General features: G+C 35.1%; 1 protein-coding gene across 1 annotated transcript in view; it reads right to left on the reverse strand.

Annotated features, from left to right (window-relative positions):
• Positions 1-16,152, reverse strand: part of LOC149805931 (methionine aminopeptidase 1-like) — a 54,480-nt gene extending 38,328 nt beyond the window's left edge. Inside the window, exons 1-5 of the mRNA XM_089950715.1 lie at positions 15,994-16,152; positions 10,060-10,111; positions 9,177-9,265; positions 7,681-7,741; positions 2,129-2,220 (exon numbers count right to left, since the gene is read on the reverse strand). Of these exons, the coding sequence (XP_089806841.1) occupies positions 2,129-2,220; positions 7,681-7,741; positions 9,177-9,265; positions 10,060-10,111; positions 15,994-16,113 (414 nt within the window). The 5' untranslated portion in view covers positions 16,114-16,152. The remainder of the gene's footprint in view (positions 1-2,128; positions 2,221-7,680; positions 7,742-9,176; positions 9,266-10,059; positions 10,112-15,993) is intronic.
• Positions 16,153-17,689: the final 1,537 nt, after the last annotated feature.

Consider the following 17,689-nt stretch of genomic DNA (forward strand, 5'->3'; position numbering starts at 1 on the left):
GTTCGAATTGGATTAAGTTTACATGACTTTGGTGCACTCTTCATCACGATTGTACATACAAAATCCATAGAGACAGGTTCAAATGCTGCTAATGGTTGCTGCTGAAATTCTGTATCCCAACTGTATGGTGACGACGAGTCAATTGAAATTGTAATCTGTTAGTAAAATTGCTTCATGTTTTACTTTCAGTAATGGCAGCCAAATCTGATGGCAGCACAGCACTATTTGCACAAAACCAAAACTGGAATGACTTTAGCCAAGAAAATAGAGAAAAAGCATAAAGTATTCAAGCAAAAGCAATACTGAAAATGAATGAAGAAAAAAAAAACAAAAAAAAAACAGTATATAAAAATTAAATATAATAGTTATTCAAATCGATCCTTCATTCAATACATACATGAGAATACATTTCATTTTATCCATGCATTTTTAATCTAAAAGAACAACAATCCTATAAAATACTACAACTATTTCTTAAAACACTATTATTAATGAAACACTATGTATATACACTAATTACAGCAGAACAATAAGCTCACCATTCACAGATTCTTGGATAAGGCCACTGTATCAACATTATGTCAATCAAGTCTCATGGTACTCACAAATGCTTCTTGGGTAAATAATCCATAAGTTGCTGAAATAAACAAGTCCAGTTTTCTCAAAACCACTTATAATTAGGTCCAATCTTTCACTCATTGTTGCGTGAGCTGCAATTATCCATTCAGCGTGAGCTGGCTTGATTAATGAGGTTGCAAGGTTTACTAATAATGTACAGTGATCGTCACCAGTAACATCTTTTTCCTTAATGGCGTCCATGACCTGTCTAGCATACCACTTGTGGAAGTGTGACTTTAATCCTTCTTTGTACTCTTTATTTACTGTAACGTAGCGGTTGTAGTCGATCTGTACAAGAGGCAGGCACAAACAAAGGAGTGATTCCACTGTCTTTCAATTTAGTTAGCAACTTCGCACTTTGGTGGGCTCTAAACACATCAAATATTGCCACTGCTTGCTGATTGCATTGCGCAAGGGGCAGCCGGTCACATGTTTTGTTCACATATGGAATGATGACATTATCCACATAATCACAGATTCTTTGTTACTCCAGTGTGAGTCGGTTTGAGTCACATTCCAGTGATCAGGGAAAACTATACCCTTAGGCAGGCATCTGTCAGTCTTCCCTGCATAAATGACTTGTCGGGGCAGGCGGTCCTGATTTTGCTATTGCGACTGAAATCATAATTTGCCTCTTGTCATCAAGTGTGGAAACTGACACTTGCTTAGATCCATGGGCTTCCATTGTCCAGTCACCACCTGGCACCCGGTCTGATCCGAATTTATTATATGACAGTCTGGAATATTGTGCTGTTTCACTAGAGTGTTAACTTTCTCCAAGAATGTTTTCTTAACGTCTTCAAAATCAAAGGGCAGCTGTTTTACACTTTTCGTTCCTTTCCGCTTAACAAATCCCATATGGTGAAGTAGCGACCTCACCCAATGATTGGTGTGCCAGCTGGCTGCAAGCATGCTTGGTGATCACAGCCTCTGCCCCAGCCATTACAATCCTAATACTGATCACTCCTCCATTAATTCTAACTTTCATGATCCTATCTTGTATCTCCACATCAAGCATGCTTCCTAGCATCAAAGGATTGGTCTGGGGTGATTTGGGTAAATTAAAAAGTTCTTGCCCATCTTGCTTTTTTAACTTTATGTACTGGTCCTGCATACTCCATAGAGTGGTCTCACTGATCGTACAACTCAAATCACTACTGAATTTGCAGGCTGCCTTGGCAACACCGTTATCAATGGAGTATCTGGCTATATTTGCCAGGATTTCCTCATTATAACTCTTATACTCTCCTTGTTTCTTTTCTGGGACAGTGCCTGAAGCAGCAGTTCTATTCAGTCATTAGCTGCCTGGTAAGCAAGTGCCTGCACTGTGTTTGCAGCTTCTGACAGATTAGGAAGTTCAGGAACCGTGTGTCTTGGTTATGAACAGCAGTAAGATGACAGACATAACTTTAGAAAAATTAACTTAAAAATGATTACTGATAGTGCCACTACAGGTAACGTGCTACCTATGTTTTGCTATCTACTGATGCAAGTAAAAGGAAATATATACCCGTCCTGCCACTCTGACCCCCTCCTGCTCCTCATCAGTTAAGGTTTTGATGTTGGTAGACCCACGTAGCTGTCTCTCTGAGGCTGGTTCACCTGTAGCAAATTAACAAAAGATTTTTTCCTCTCATTTTTTTCCCAATTTGTTAAAATATAAGATTTTTATATTTTATATGTAGTGCAGTAACTACTAAACATACGTCACCTTACCTTATAAAAAGTAATGACCAAAACACTGTGCAAATACATGGTACCTGGTTAACATTTTAGTAGATCTGTGAAAACCATGTAAACTTCATTGTCTTACTAATTTATTTATTACATATATTTTATAACTTAATTTAAAACTCACTAATACAGTATGTATAACCTTCTCATATTACTGATCACCATGACGCCAACAAGTATACTGTTAACATCATAATCAAAGAAACCAATTTTTTCAGTAAAATGTTTCTTTGATAATACTTACTCAATAATAATACCTCTGGAGAACTAATACCGGGCATATCTAGCCCTCCCAGAAAAAAATCCTTTTAGCCAAAAATGCTAAAAGTTATCTGCCCACTTAGGTGGCAGTCAGTAAGTGTGATCTCCCCAGGACACAGGGATTGGTGTAAAATCCCATGAATATCTCAGTTCCTATTGGAATGGAAGACACACTCTCTATATGGATGTAACTGTGGGGAGGCTAGGAGGGTGTATGTGTATTATGATTGGATATGTATTGTTGAAGAAACATGTTTTGCAAGAAAAGAAAAAAACATTTCCTTCCCACACACTTGAGGAAGTTGCAAATCTGCAACCTTGAGAAGCTGTCGAATGACCTGGTGACTGTTGTGTTACGACTTTAGGTGCCACCAGATCAAGCTGAACCCTTCAGGATGAAAGATCTCTTAGATAAAAGCTTTAGAATGTGGACTCTTACCTCCATCCCACAGCATGGATAATGTCAGAGAACAGATTCACTCAAATGGTATGCTTGTGGCAAATGTTCTAATTGTGTGAACAAAAAATGTGTAACCAATTCATTTGAATTGGAGTTTTTTCTTGATATGCTCAGTAAATAGCCCACTTTATCCAGAACACAAATGTCTATGCTGATATATTGTCCTGTTCTTTTTTGAGAGGACTGATCTCCCTTGATTCAATAACTCTGTCCTTTGCTGATACCAATTTGGAGCTCACACTGGGAACCTGTAGGTTGCCCTGAGCTGAAGTGTCCAGAGTAGACAGTGACTTCATTACAAGTCTTGGTACTCTTGGACCAGCACCTGTTCTTGGTGATGAAAGTTGGTATTGTCACAAGTGTAACTGATCTTGCCTTGTCAGAACTGTATGTAGTTCCACTAATAGGGCATGTATCTGGCTGATTCCGCCACCTTGTCACAAACAGGTCCAACAAAAACTAAGGTTGATCCCATAAGGCACATATCTGAGTGAAAACCAAGGGATGAAGAGACCATTCTATCTGTATTAGTTGATTGTTCAGGGACAATGAATCTGCTAGTATGTTTAATCAGATTGGAATATGATTAACTTGGACATGGATTTGTTGCTGAAGCTACCACTTTAGAAAATCCCACATCAGGAAACAAGTGCGGGGACTCGGTTCCACCTTGCCGTTTGAGATAAGTCACTATAGTGGAATTTACAGATATAATGAAAACTCCCTTTCTATTTAAGTATTCCTGCCACCAATGAAAGGTTTTCAAAATGGCTTTCATCTCTAGAATACTGATATGTTGATGCCATTCCTTAGGGAGACCACACTCCACTAGCTTGCCAGAAAGATGGGAGTAAGTGTGCTTCCCACACCTCTGTACTTGCATCTGTACAGGCTGTGATTTTTGGTTGTTGTACTTGCTGAGGTAATTCCAGTGTGAGCCAAGTGAGATTACTCCATTCCCAGATATGTGCAGATATTGAGATTTGTCGAGTGGGCAAACTTTCAGCCTCCACTGCCATAATGAATCATTTGTACTAGGTGCATAAAAAGGTGACCTAGTACCGGTAATATGAGGTCTGCTGCCTTCAAATTCTGCTAAATGGTTTTTTCATAATGATAGTGAAACATATCAGTGTCACAAATATTATATTGCCACAGTGGTGAAACCACTTTTATTGCCACAGTGGCAATACCAATTTTCAAAATATATGTACCCTTACGTATGTTATTCAAATCTATATTTCCATATTTAGGCCAATTCATTTTTCTTTCTCTGCTCCTCTCTCCCACACCCGCTTGCTGTCTCTCTTTATCAGGATGATCAGATCTGCATATCCTGTAGTATACATTTTTGTAGTCAATGAAGAGGTGCCATAAAAAAATGACTAAGAAAACCCCCCAAAACAACAAAAAAAACAGGCTTCAAGCATTAACTAGAATGTAAGCTTGAAAAGGTCACACAAAAATTGACGATGTAACGCACAAATAAACAAAACAAAAAAAACCCCCCAAAAAATCCTTACAAGTAAACTCGCAATCATTAAAATGTTTTGATTATAGATGTTTTGTTCTGAAATATGTCAGATATGATTGCTTTGTAACAGTTCGAAAGTACCTCTACCCCAGTAATGTTAATTTTTTTAGCATCATGAAGACATATTTTGTTCAAAGAATCTTATCCAGCATGAAAACTGCACAGTGCCTATATTGCTATAATGAGATCGTCTCACCAACTTTAACTGTAACACAATGGGAACTGCCTTAAATTGCCTGTCTGTGGAATTACTGTACATACTTACCTGTTTGAATGAGGTTTTTGTATTTTTCTCTTTTTAAGTTAATTGTTTCTAGATGACAAAATGTTTACTGAGTCATTGGTTTTTTTTAATAGTCAATTTCTGGAGAATCAGTCATTTTTCTTGTCAACATGCAGAAAATATTTTAAAGTGATCTTTTATTTCTGAATTATAAATGATTGGGATATTTAAGAAACATAAGTGTTTTTAATCTAGACACATATCTGACGTTGTTTTCTGGAAAGGACTAGTGAAATTTCAGCAGGACTAGTAAATTTCTAAATCAAAAATTCCTAATGGCTACAAGGAAACTGTTGTTAAATTCTAGGCCTGAATATTTCCTTATATCTACTCAAAACAATGTAGATATCTTCTACATTTTGTGAGATATTTGATGTCAAATCAGGTTGCTTCTGCACTCTTTGATCAAATTCTGTTCGGGAGTTTTTGAAAAGATGTGAAATAAAGATTTCTTTGTTTTAATAACAGTAGCCATATTAGAAAGCATCATTTGGACAAACTTAATATTGTTTTATACAGTGATGCAGTTTGCCAAATGTAGTCAGATTTTGGTGAGTGTATTTGAGAATTCATTTAAAAGGTTTTCTATTTGAAGTAATAATGGCCGTATTTGAAAGTACAGATCTGCATATTTTGTATAAAATAGAAAGTCCTTCATGCCAAAATCAATTCTTTCAAATTAGGTCAAATTCTGCTGCTCATTTTTAAAGTAGAAGTTGTTTCCAGCTTGTTCCTATTTTTTTTATAGCAATAATGGCCATCCAGCATCATTTGCAAAAATTGTCGAAGATCTTTATGCTAAGATTCATTCTGACAATATGTTAACAGACGACAGATAGATGATGCACTATGCATGCTATTCATAGGACCATATCATACCACTGACTCACTTGGCTTAAATTAAGGCCTGCATGCTACGATCACAATAAAAAAAATGCTGTCAAATAAGTGATTTTCACCCCAAGGTCAAAAGAGTAAACATGTCACAAAATGAACTGTCTAAGTCTCAGAATAATTTACTTGATGTATGAAAAAATCCATCAAGGGGTTTAGGAAATAAAAGCAAATGAAAAACTGTAACCAAACATTACCAAAACAATTTCTTTGGCCTTGAATTTTCCCTCAAGGAATGGGAGTGCATGTTGCAGAATCAACTGTTTCATAACTTATCCCAAAAACTGAGAAAATCCATCAAGGGATTTAGAAAATACAAGCCAAGGAACAAACTTTAACCAAAGCCCTAAGTGAATTTTCTATGACTGTGATCTTGACCTCAAAGTCAAAGTGGTACGCATATATGTCCTTAAATGAACTAAAAGAAAATCCATCAAAGGGTTAGGAAATATGAGCAAAAGAAAGAACTTCAACCAAAACCTTAATGCAACTTTTTTGCAACTGTGACTTTGACAAAGAAGCAAGCATGCATGAAAATGAATTGTCTCAGCTTCATAATGATTCATCCTGCATATGAAAAAAAGCCATCAATGAGTTTAGGAAACAAACAAATAAAAACTTTATTCAAACATTAATGTAAATCTCCTGTCATGACTGTAATCTTGACCCCAAGGTCCAAGGGCTGGCATGTATGTGATTGAATGAACTACCTTGTCTTCAAAATGATCCAACAAAAAGCACGAAAAAATCTATCGAAAGAGTTTGGAAATATAAGCAAATGAAAAACTTGAAAACCTTCATGTAAATGTTAAGATCAAAGAACAATTGTGCATTTCACCAAATGAATTGTTTTAGTTTCATAACGATTCATCCCAAATATGAAGAAAATATATCCAGAAGTTTAGGAAATATTAGCAAATGAACACCTTTAATCAAATTTTCTGACTGTTAACTTGACCAAAAGCTCCAAGAAGCAACCTGCAAGTCATCAAATGGATTGTTTTGGTTTTATAATGATTCATCCCAAGTATGAAAAAATGTTTATGAAATACAAGCAAATAGAAAAACAACCCTAACACAAGTATTCTATGAATGTTACCTGAACCATAGGTCAAAGGGGCAAGCATGTGCATCATCAAATGGATTGTTTTGGTTTCATAATTGTTCAAATTAATCAACTGGTTTAAGAAATTTGAACAAATGAAACAACCATATAGACATTTTCTGACTGACATTGACCCCAAGGTAAAAGAAGCAAGGAACATGTAGAATAAACTGCCTTTTTTCGAAATGATTCATGTCAAGTATGATGAGAATTTATCAAGAACATTAGTAAATTTATGCAAATTAAAAACCTGAACCAAAACCATAACGAAATGTTGATAACATCAGTGGAAAAGTGAGTGCAGTGTCCAGCTTTCCACTATGATGCCAGTTTCAAAAATGATCTACATGACTGTGTACAATCCTTTCCATGAACTAAAGTACTATATAAGATTATTTTGTATCCTAAAACAGAGTCAGAACACTAATAATTCATCCAATAAATAACCAAAGAAACTGAGAGAGAGAGAGAGAGAGAGAGAGAGTTGTTGTTGTGGGGTTTAACGCCATTTTGCAGCACACAATAGGCTATACATGGCAGCCAGTATTAACGGTGGAGGAAGAACCCGGGAAATCCCCGGAAAGAACCACCGACCCACAAGAAGCTACTGGCAAGCTTTCTCACATACCAACATTGGCCAAATCCAAGACTCTAACCCATGCAGACAGAGGTGAGACGGCAGTGATCCGTAACAGAGCGCGCTTTAGACCACTCGGCCACTCGGGGCCCCAGAGAGAGAGGGAGAGAGAGAAATCATCCCTGAATAGATTTAAAGTTAAGGCAGCCTTTACCTTCTGGATGGGTGGCATAGTCTGGTCTAGGTATGTGATCTGGCACTGTTCTTTTAGGACTCTGAAATTAATGTTATAAAATCATCATTAAACTGTGCCTGACAAATAAATTGCAGATATGCTGTTTGCACAAATTTCATACCTTTCCAAAATTCAATTTAAGCCTATTTGCTGACTTGCTTTAGTTGAAAGAAGGGAAGTTTTTAACTGAGTAAAATCTAGGTAATATATCTGATGTGGGTTATTTCAGATCAAAGTTATAACATTTTCAACTATACCAAAGAACAGAAAGTAATATCAAGTTGTAACAGACTGTCTAGAAATAGTAAGTTGTAATACTAACTGAATCAATGGATATTCAAAGTCTGAATGAGAGTTGGAACACAGCAATAATGCACGTGGATTGTATGTGTGTGGGTGTAAAAAGTCGTACTGCATAATTACATCAATGATGTAAACAGAAGGTGGGAAGGCTGACAGAAATGATGATACACTACAGTGGCCCCCCACTGTGTTATTGGATGTAATTAAGTCTTACATTCACCCCAAAAAAACAATATTACTCACTTGTTGGACACCTTATATTAAGTATCTTTATCACAATGTGCCCTTGTATCCGATTAAAATCTAAATATATATACTCCATTTTAAGTTGAGTCCAACTGCAAAACTGCACAGACCCAGATCTGCCACCACATAATGGGCCAGCAGATCTGGGTCTTTGCTGTTTGTAAAGAGTAATCAGTATTATTGGGCAGCAGAATGGGGACTATGTTGTTTGCAGTTGCATCTGACTTGTAAGCAAGAATATCTGTCACTGAAAAACAGCTTTAACTACACAAGCATTTTTCCAATAGTTTTTCCTCTTAGCATTAGTATTTTTTAAATATATTATTATATCAGTATAATTTTCAGATTTTTTCCCTTAAGAAACCATGTTAACATGATAAACTGATAAAATTTTGTATCATTACAGAATATTTGTTCAGCAAGGAAATATCTAACAGCTTCGCCACAGACTATCAAGTCAAAGATTGAGTTAAATTTTTATGAATTTATATGATAGCGGTATAATACAATCTTGCAGTGCAATTTTTCTATCCATTTGTTTAACACTACTGTAAAGTCATACATGAGTCATTTAAATTCAGTTTGAATGCCTCTAATTTATATGTATTATCATTTAAAATTGCTTGTCTGACTCACAATGGCACTGATTAACCACATTCAATCCCATCAGGCAATGCACCAAATAGAATTTGGTTACACATATGACACCATTAGGATATAAGGTAATTAGAATCTTACAGAGAAAAGGTGTGTACATGACTGCAAAAGATAATTAAGTGGTGCCAGGTGTTATGGTTAACTGATGATCAAAGAACCTAATTAGTGCTTTGGTTTTGTTGACATCAATTTCAGTCCATCTTTCTTTAAATGCTTAAATATACATAGACTTAAAGTATTACATATTCAGCATGACTGCCATTTCTTACAACTTTGCCTGGTCTTAAATCCCCTGTAAATCGGAATCCTGCAAAAAGATTCTGAAGTTCCCTGATTTCATCCTGTACTTTTTCTGCTTCTGAAAACAAAAATACCAAACATTACACCATAATGGAACGGTCTCATAATTATTAGCTATCACTTGATAGCATTTCTTATTCAATGAAGAAAGTTTATCAACATGTAAGTACTGTAACATTTGTAATGGTACATACTTGCTAATGTTTTGTACACCGTTAATCCATACAAAAAAAAAAACCGTTTTCATCCTCTAATTTTTTTGTATGCCATTAACCCATGCAAACAATCAGTTTTTGTCCTGAAATGTTTAGTGCACCATAAATATGCACATGACAATTAAGTTTTTTCCTCTGATATATTTTACACCATTATTCCATAAACATTAGTTTGTTTTTTTCGTCTAATTTTTCAACAAAGAACCATTTTCCAATATTTTCAAGATGGCTGCTATGCCATATTGGATGTCCAGGTGGAGCCGTTTTTATTTAGGACCAACTAGATATGCAAATTAGTCTTCTGCTGAAATCCCATGTTGATATGTCATTCACAATAATACAATATCCTCTATAAAAGAAGATGGAACCCAAACAAATATCTGTATAGGCAGGAAGACTGGTTCTGTCAATCCCCAATTTTCTCAAGTTTCACTATATAATAACAAACTTCAACTTTCAAATTAATATTTTCTTTTCTGAAATTTATAAACTTACAGAAATGTAAGCAATTTATATCTTTTTTATTTGTTTCAGAAAAGCAGATGGCATTGTCTCTGAAACCATATTTAACACTATGAACTTAACTGAAGGTTTTGACTAGGAAGCATACTGATTAAATGAAGAAAAAAAAACTTACTTGCTTTCTTGTGAATTTTTTTATGCTCCTCCCAAAAGCCTTTGAAGCAGGCCTGAAATTTAAAGAAATGAATATTATTGTAATTTTTAAATGTGATCGCTTGACAAACTACGATACATAAAGTCAGGCCTAAACTAAAACACCATGCTGTGTTAGCTTATGAGGCAGAGCATCTGATTTGTAACTCAAAAGATGTGTTTCAAGCAGGTTGCCTTGGTGTGTTTTGGGGAAAGGCACTGTTTCTAGCAAACAATGTGTTAAAACTGCCATCAAATCAACAAAACTAAACCTAGCTAAAATATGAAAAACTAAATGTGTGTTTCTAAAACATGAATGCCCAGACTATAAACCACAAAAGTCCCCAACAATTCAAAACTGTAAAACAATTTGAAACTTCTATAATGACATAAAAAATTACTTACTTAGATCATCCACTGATGCACATGCATATCATATTTCAGTTTGTCTACCTCACATGACTTTTACTAAATTGTGCTCACAATGGTTTTGCTTAAAACAAAGTTTATAATAATGTGAACATCACATTATATATCTGCCCCATATTTAATAGTTCTCTTTGTGGGAACTAGTAGAGTGAGTCTGATTAATGATTCATGGGTCTCAACATGGATGTTTGGTCAAGGTATGTGCTCCTGAACTAAAGTTCTTGTGCAGAAACTGTTAGACTTACCAAGACCTCTGACCTCAAGAATCTATTGGTTGCTTTATTATCCTTAGTGCAAGCCATTAACAAAGTTTGGTCAAGGAATACGAAAAAAAGTGTATATATATATATATATATATATATATATATATATATATATATATATATATATATATATATATATATATATTGCAAGGTAGCTCATCCAGGCTGGCATGTGTTGTTACTGAAACTGGGACCTCTTGCTTAGGAGTCTGTTGTTCAACCAACCAAGCTAGTACAACTCTCCATGAATGTACAAAAATGTAAAGGAACTAGTTCTCGGGACTATTACAATTTCATGGAGCTTGCCTGGGTAATGATTTTCTGAACATGCACTAGTCCCTTGGGCTAATGAACAAATTGGGCAGACAATGATCCCTGACTTAACAATGTGATAAATTAAATCAGTGCATCAACCAGAGCACCCTTATACTGCCTTGAATTGCAAAATCAGCAGCTTCATACAAACATCAGTTTTGATATACCTTTTAATTAAACTGGTTGTTTAATTGTTTTTCAACCTCAAATAACTTGGTCAATTGATTGCAAAAAATACTATACTAGAATTTAACACCAAGTGGCATTGAACTGTTGCAAGTAATCCTGCTTAGAAGAACCTTTCTCATTTTAATTCACAAACCCAAAGATGACTTGAATTGTTCTATCTGCCACATTAAGGAATAAGACACAATGCATAACTATTCCTAGTGTAGGCCATTTTTTTTAAATTTTAGAAACACTCCAATGCAGTTTTAACCTTACAATGTCATAACAGTTTTTCCTGGTATTACACCTAAGATCCTGGCTTGAAAATTACAAAAGTTTGAAATTACTGCCATTCAAAATGTCCCAGAAAGAATAATTTTTTCACTTAATTTCTTTGCTAATCATCAATGCCTGCCATATACCTGATACAGGACCCATGGTAAGCCATGTTTTGGAGTGGAATGAATAATTAATGATGGTCTGTGAATGTACTGGTGAGCACAACAGAAAATAATGCATCAAAACTATAAAAAGTGACAGAACCACAGCCATTGATATTACATCAGCTACTGTGAACATGGAGTTAAAATATATGCATCATGAAGTAGAATGGCATGTCACTTGCACCACCAAACTGAACTTTCTGTGTAATGCTAATGTATGTTATAATATTGTACAACTTTTCAGAGTCTGTTATTAATAAAAATGGTGCTGCAAAAACATACTTTTTATGTCAAGAAACAGCCATACTAATCTATTTCATTTTTGCAGTGAAGTACTGAGGTAGACCTTGTGCTATTAAATCCTCCACTTGTACATTTCATACATTAACAAGTGTTACAAGAACATAGTAAGAACAGTGCCTAGAGTACATTCAGGACGGTCACTAGGTTGACACTTTCTTTATCTGGCTTGGGTCTGTTACCTCATCTGCTATGTACAAGCACTATTTGATCTAGCCAGCTTTTCTAAATTTATCATATACATAATATATAAAGAGATGTACTGAGAGCAATATCTGAAGAATTCTACAAACAAATTGTATAATTCACAAAGATATCTTAATTGCAAATAAATCATTTAAGAAGAAAAAAAGTTCAATACACCCTACCCAGAGCTCAAAGAAACATTTTTTTAGACACAGGCCCAGGGCTGGGTGACTTAAAAAATATCACAAGCCCCGACTCCAATTTCCATATGTCCAAAATTATAAACAAAATCTTATTAAACTGACTTGTGTGATTATTTGGATCACAAGAAATTTCATGCAATATTTTTCTCCAGATCCCAAGGTTAACATTAATCTTCTTTCCTCTAAAAATGCCCTTTTTACTCAGTAGATCTTCATTAGCAAAGGAAGCATGTCTTGATTTATACAGATTCTGTTTATACTTTTAGCGTTCATACGTTCCGCATAATTTGTTTAACCAATATTTCATTACTCAAGAGTAAGCGTGCGCATGGAGCAGATGAATTATTATTCAATCAACTTAACTTCAAACACCTAGAACAACAGAACAGCAACTAAACAAGAACATTTAAAAAAAAAAAATACTCAGTCAATGCAAGCATTTTTGCTGATCTCAACAATGCCAAAAGTTGGCCGATTTTTTATAATCAAAGACAAGAGCCAACACGACCACAACTGCTCCATTTATTACTTATAATACCTCATAATGGCTGCTCTCTAGAATACAATAAGAGATCTTGGAAACGCTTAATTATGTGTATTTGGATGCCAATTTTTGATCTGGGTAGCAGAAAATGACTGAGGCGGGAGTCCTCCGTACGCATGTAATAGGTGTGCCGCAAAATTTAAAGACTTGCCAGTCCTGCTTCAGCCACCTGCTTTGTGGGAAAATGTGTCGATCAATTAGCTGTACTGATATTTACAATGACAGAATTCAGTGACTGAATGACCCCTTGATGTACATACATGTAGCCATTATAATGTACATCAAAAAGAACATGATGCAATAGCTGGCTGGCAAGTTCAAAGGCTTTGAATTGCAGCGAGGTGGGAAAATGTACTGATATTTACAGTGATGGAATTCAGAGTCAGAAAGACCCAGAGATGTACATGTGGTCATTTATAAAAGTACATCAAATAAACAACTTTAGCTTTCGTTATTGTGTTACTGTGTTCATTTCCGAATGTATTGGAATAAGTAGTGCACGAGAATCAAGACATGTTGAAACTTAGACAAAATGCCATTCGTAAATTTGGATAAGTATTTTGGGGTCAAATAGCAAACTCACGAAGATTGTAACGAGATTCAGAAGAGTCCTAAAGCTGCTAGAATTGATAGTTTGGATAGGACAGTACCTAAGTGTAAGAAAGTGTGTGATGCCTAGCTTAGTGTTTGGAATATGTTCTTACTTGGATTGACAAAATTCTGTATCACTCTAAATGGACGAACAAGAGCTATTTAAGAGGTACATCGACTGACCATACTTTTTTTTAAATGCCCCTCGCCCTAGCCCGGTTAGTTCTAGTGTTGTAGTTAAATGTATTCATCAATATATCAGTAGCTAGGCCTAGTTTTGATATCAATTGCGTTAACAAACAAGCTGTTGCCCATTCACAAGCATATGTTTTGAAAGCTGACTGACCATTAACCCTTTCCGAGTAAGGTATCAACTATCAATTTCCTGCATGATATCCTTTTATGATAAAATATACAAACATGTGTTTTAAGATCAGAATCAGTGATGTGGATATATATTAACTGCCTCTTGTACACTGTTTCGCCATAAAATTAGTTTGAAACTATAAGTGAACCAGTAGGCCTAACGGGAAATAATGGCAGACTTCACTAAGTCTGGGATGTACCAGTTTATTCGATTGTCTGTTTTCTTAAATCATCAGGCAAATATTTTCAGAAAAATACACAAATCATTGAAAGCAAAGCAAAGGTATTATTTTATTAAAGATTTAACTTTAAAATGCAAATTATGTAGGTCAGAAACGTATGGGACAATGCTATGTTGTGGAATTCGAGAGATGTGCTTTAAGGTCTAAGCTGTTTTTCGACTTGACACGTATTTGTGAAAATACGGGGACAAAAAACCAGCAAATCAGATACTATTTAACCATTGCCTAAAATTACTACAAGGACACAGACGAATAAATAAACCATAAATTTGCAATCCTGTCAATGGACTGTTGTAATGAAGCTATATTAAAGTGATGATTACATTAAGAAAACCTCTCCATCTAAAATCAGATGCACTCACGTCTGTGTTAATTCTGTAGGAAAGAAAGGACTGCAATTTTTGACGGTGGGACTCCTATTTTTACCAAAATGGGAGTCCTGGACTCCTAGTTTTAAAATCCTAGCAAGACCTCTGACAACAATCAAGTAATCAGTTAACAACTTGTCATGTATAACCACTAGCCTTAAATCCCATTAGGCAGCCATACATCACTACACTGGTTGCAACAATTGATGGGACAGTTCTGGTACCCACTACACTATTGTGGATGGTTTCTGGTACATACATGTCCAAAACGGTATTTTAAAATCACATGTACATGTATGTTAAAGCCATGTAAGCACTAGATAAAATAACCCAGGCAATCTGTTTCCAATTCATAGGTTATATGCTTTGCTTTGTACACGAAGTTTAGAGCTTTTGATAGAAGTATGATAAGTAGAGATCTTCATAAAGGTAAGGGACATACATGGGGATAAATATTAATAATTTACTAGTCTTCAAATATCCTGTAAATAAATTAACACTTTTCATCAATGTGATCTAAGTTTCTCAAGTAAATTAGATTTTTTTAGCACTGCTACCACCACCCAAACAATGGGAGTTTATAGTCTTACAGAACTGGTTTTGTCATATAGGATAATTTATAATGAAGCATTGATGTTTTTATTAAACCACCACACAAACAGTAACTGGTGGTGACAGAAATTTATTTAGAGATATACTCTTCCTTTGTTCCTTAATAAGTGTTATTATTTTATTCATAATTATTGTTCATATGTATATTGTTGATGATTCCTACAACACAGAACACCTCCCCTGACGTGTTTTTTTAGGACACCCTACAATACACAAATCAGCAGAGGCATCTTACAATGTGGGACTAATTGCTGACATGCTATTCTTCAATGATAATGATTACAATATAATCTTAAATATATAAATGTAAGTTCTCGGCTTTAAAAAAATGAATGTCTGTCCATGTTGTTAAATTTGAATTTTTTCATTATGAAATTATACATAGGATGATGACTTTGAGACTGATGACAAAGGCCCATTCTCACAGTCTCAAGAAAGTGCCGTTACTCCTATACTTGTAAGAAATTTCTGACTGGAACACAGTACATTAATGGGAAGTGCATTAAAAAACAACATCGCAACAAAGTTTCTGGCAAGGATGCTTGGATCACAAGCACTTGATTCCGGGGTAAACTAATGTGTACACTCACCAATTAATAGTTTACCCTGGAATCAAGTACATGTGGCTTGGATGCTGAGATTAACAGATCATTAACAGTTTATATATCTTTTCTTGTGTATATTTCTTCCATGCGCAGACAATCTCAAGTCCGAAGTATGAGTAAATCTTCGATGAAGTTGACGCGATCCAGCATTATCGCCGTGTTAGGCCTATCGAAGAAAGAGAGAACACCAAACAGCCGAAGAACGAACGGCAGGAGCATAACAGTAATATAATAAGGATCTCCGTGATATGGCAGATATGCAATATTGTGTCGATTTATAACCTGAGAACAAAAGTACGATCCCTGGATTCCGAGCTTGATACACGTTGGACATTGTAGTTTTGCGCTGTTTTGGCAACCTATTGTTTCACATAGTTGTGCTGCCAGTCCCTCAGCGGCCATTTTGTAGGTAGACAGAGTTGCCTCTCTTTATCATGAAAGAGAACAAATAGAATCGCGCAACTCACCCACGCCTACGTATCAGGTGTGCGTTGTTTCTTTCTAAAACATTTATACAACAAAACCAAAGAAAGAAAGAAAGAAATTAAGTGTGAAAGAAAGATAAAAAAGGAAAGAACAGAAACTGTCTTAACTTGGTACAATTTGTCTCAACATTTTTCATGCACGAGATAAGAATAATGGTGTAAGGAGGAAAAGATGTGAGCGGATTTGTATTGCTTTCATCCTATAAAGTATACATATATACTACGAACATAAATTGTTACACTGGCGAGATGAAAGGAAGGAAATGAGATAGATTAAGAAGAAATGAGTGGAAAATGGAAAAAGGAAATGAAAAGGAAGAGATTTTGTATTTGCAATGTTTTCACAGAAGAAATGAAAATGAAAATCAACTGAAGAATGGAGAGGCGAGGGAATGAGAGGATTGGTGAATATTTTCCCTCACTCATACAAATATTTTTCATGTAAATAATGGTCAGATAAACACTGATTTGAGTCAGAAAAATGAGAGAATTGTGGTGAAAGGAAAGGGAAGATATAGGATTCTGAAATATTACCATCATTTGTTCAAAATTTCTTCACAAAAGAAAAATGAACAAATGGGAAATTTAATAAAGTATATCTTTAATTTCTTTTTTTCTTCTAATTTTTGTTCCCAATAGACGGAGAAGACTGTTTATAGTCCGTATGAATGCCTGTGTCTCTTTCTTAATTTTCTTGTGCAGGCAATCTTCATACACCTGAGTATAGACATATCCTTGGTCCTCATTTACAGTCTTCTTCGTTCAATAAACAGCTGGGTAATGGATGATGTCTCAATTCAGAAGCGAGCCATTTTTAAGTATGCTTGGGTTGATCACATAGTTGAATACTCCCTTTATCCCATAAGTGAGTATCTCAAAAAAGAATAAAAAAAATTACAGAAACAATATAAAATCCTTCAGGCTTGGCCACTTAGAACCAGTTTAAAAAGCCAACTGACATAGCAGTATCTCTTTCCACCATTGCAGTCAGAGATTTGATGCCTATAGCTGATGCGCAGAAGCATCACATAAAAAAGATTCATTATCCTTACAGGTTGAATTTCACATACCTCTTTACAGTCAATCCTTTTATTGTATTATCAAAGTGCATTTATTATCATTGTTACATTTATGTCTTCTAAAAAATAAAGAAATCTTGTTTAACGAGTGTCATGTAATTATTTTGCATTGAAGATTGCCATTGTATTATTAAAGTACTTGGTTACTAAGCCTCTTTTGTGAGCAAGTAGGAAAAAGTTGGAGCAGTTTTCCTGATGGAATGTTTGTTTAACATTCACGATAAATTCAAAACACAATGTGTCCAACATGAAATGAATTGTTAAGAGAATATTAAAAACAAATTATATACCTTGAATTTTGAAGCAAAGGAGATATATAAATCTATTGTGCTTTCACAATGGACAAAGAATTGTTGGTTTTTATTGATGTCAGAGTTTAAAATTTTAAGGAGCTAGGAGAAGGGAGAGGGCTGA

This window comes from Sinohyriopsis cumingii, chromosome 2 (assembly GCF_028554795.1).
Source record: "Sinohyriopsis cumingii isolate HCF-2022 chromosome 2, ASM2855479v2, whole genome shotgun sequence".
Classification (NCBI taxonomy): domain Eukaryota; kingdom Metazoa; phylum Mollusca; class Bivalvia; order Unionida; family Unionidae; genus Sinohyriopsis; species Sinohyriopsis cumingii.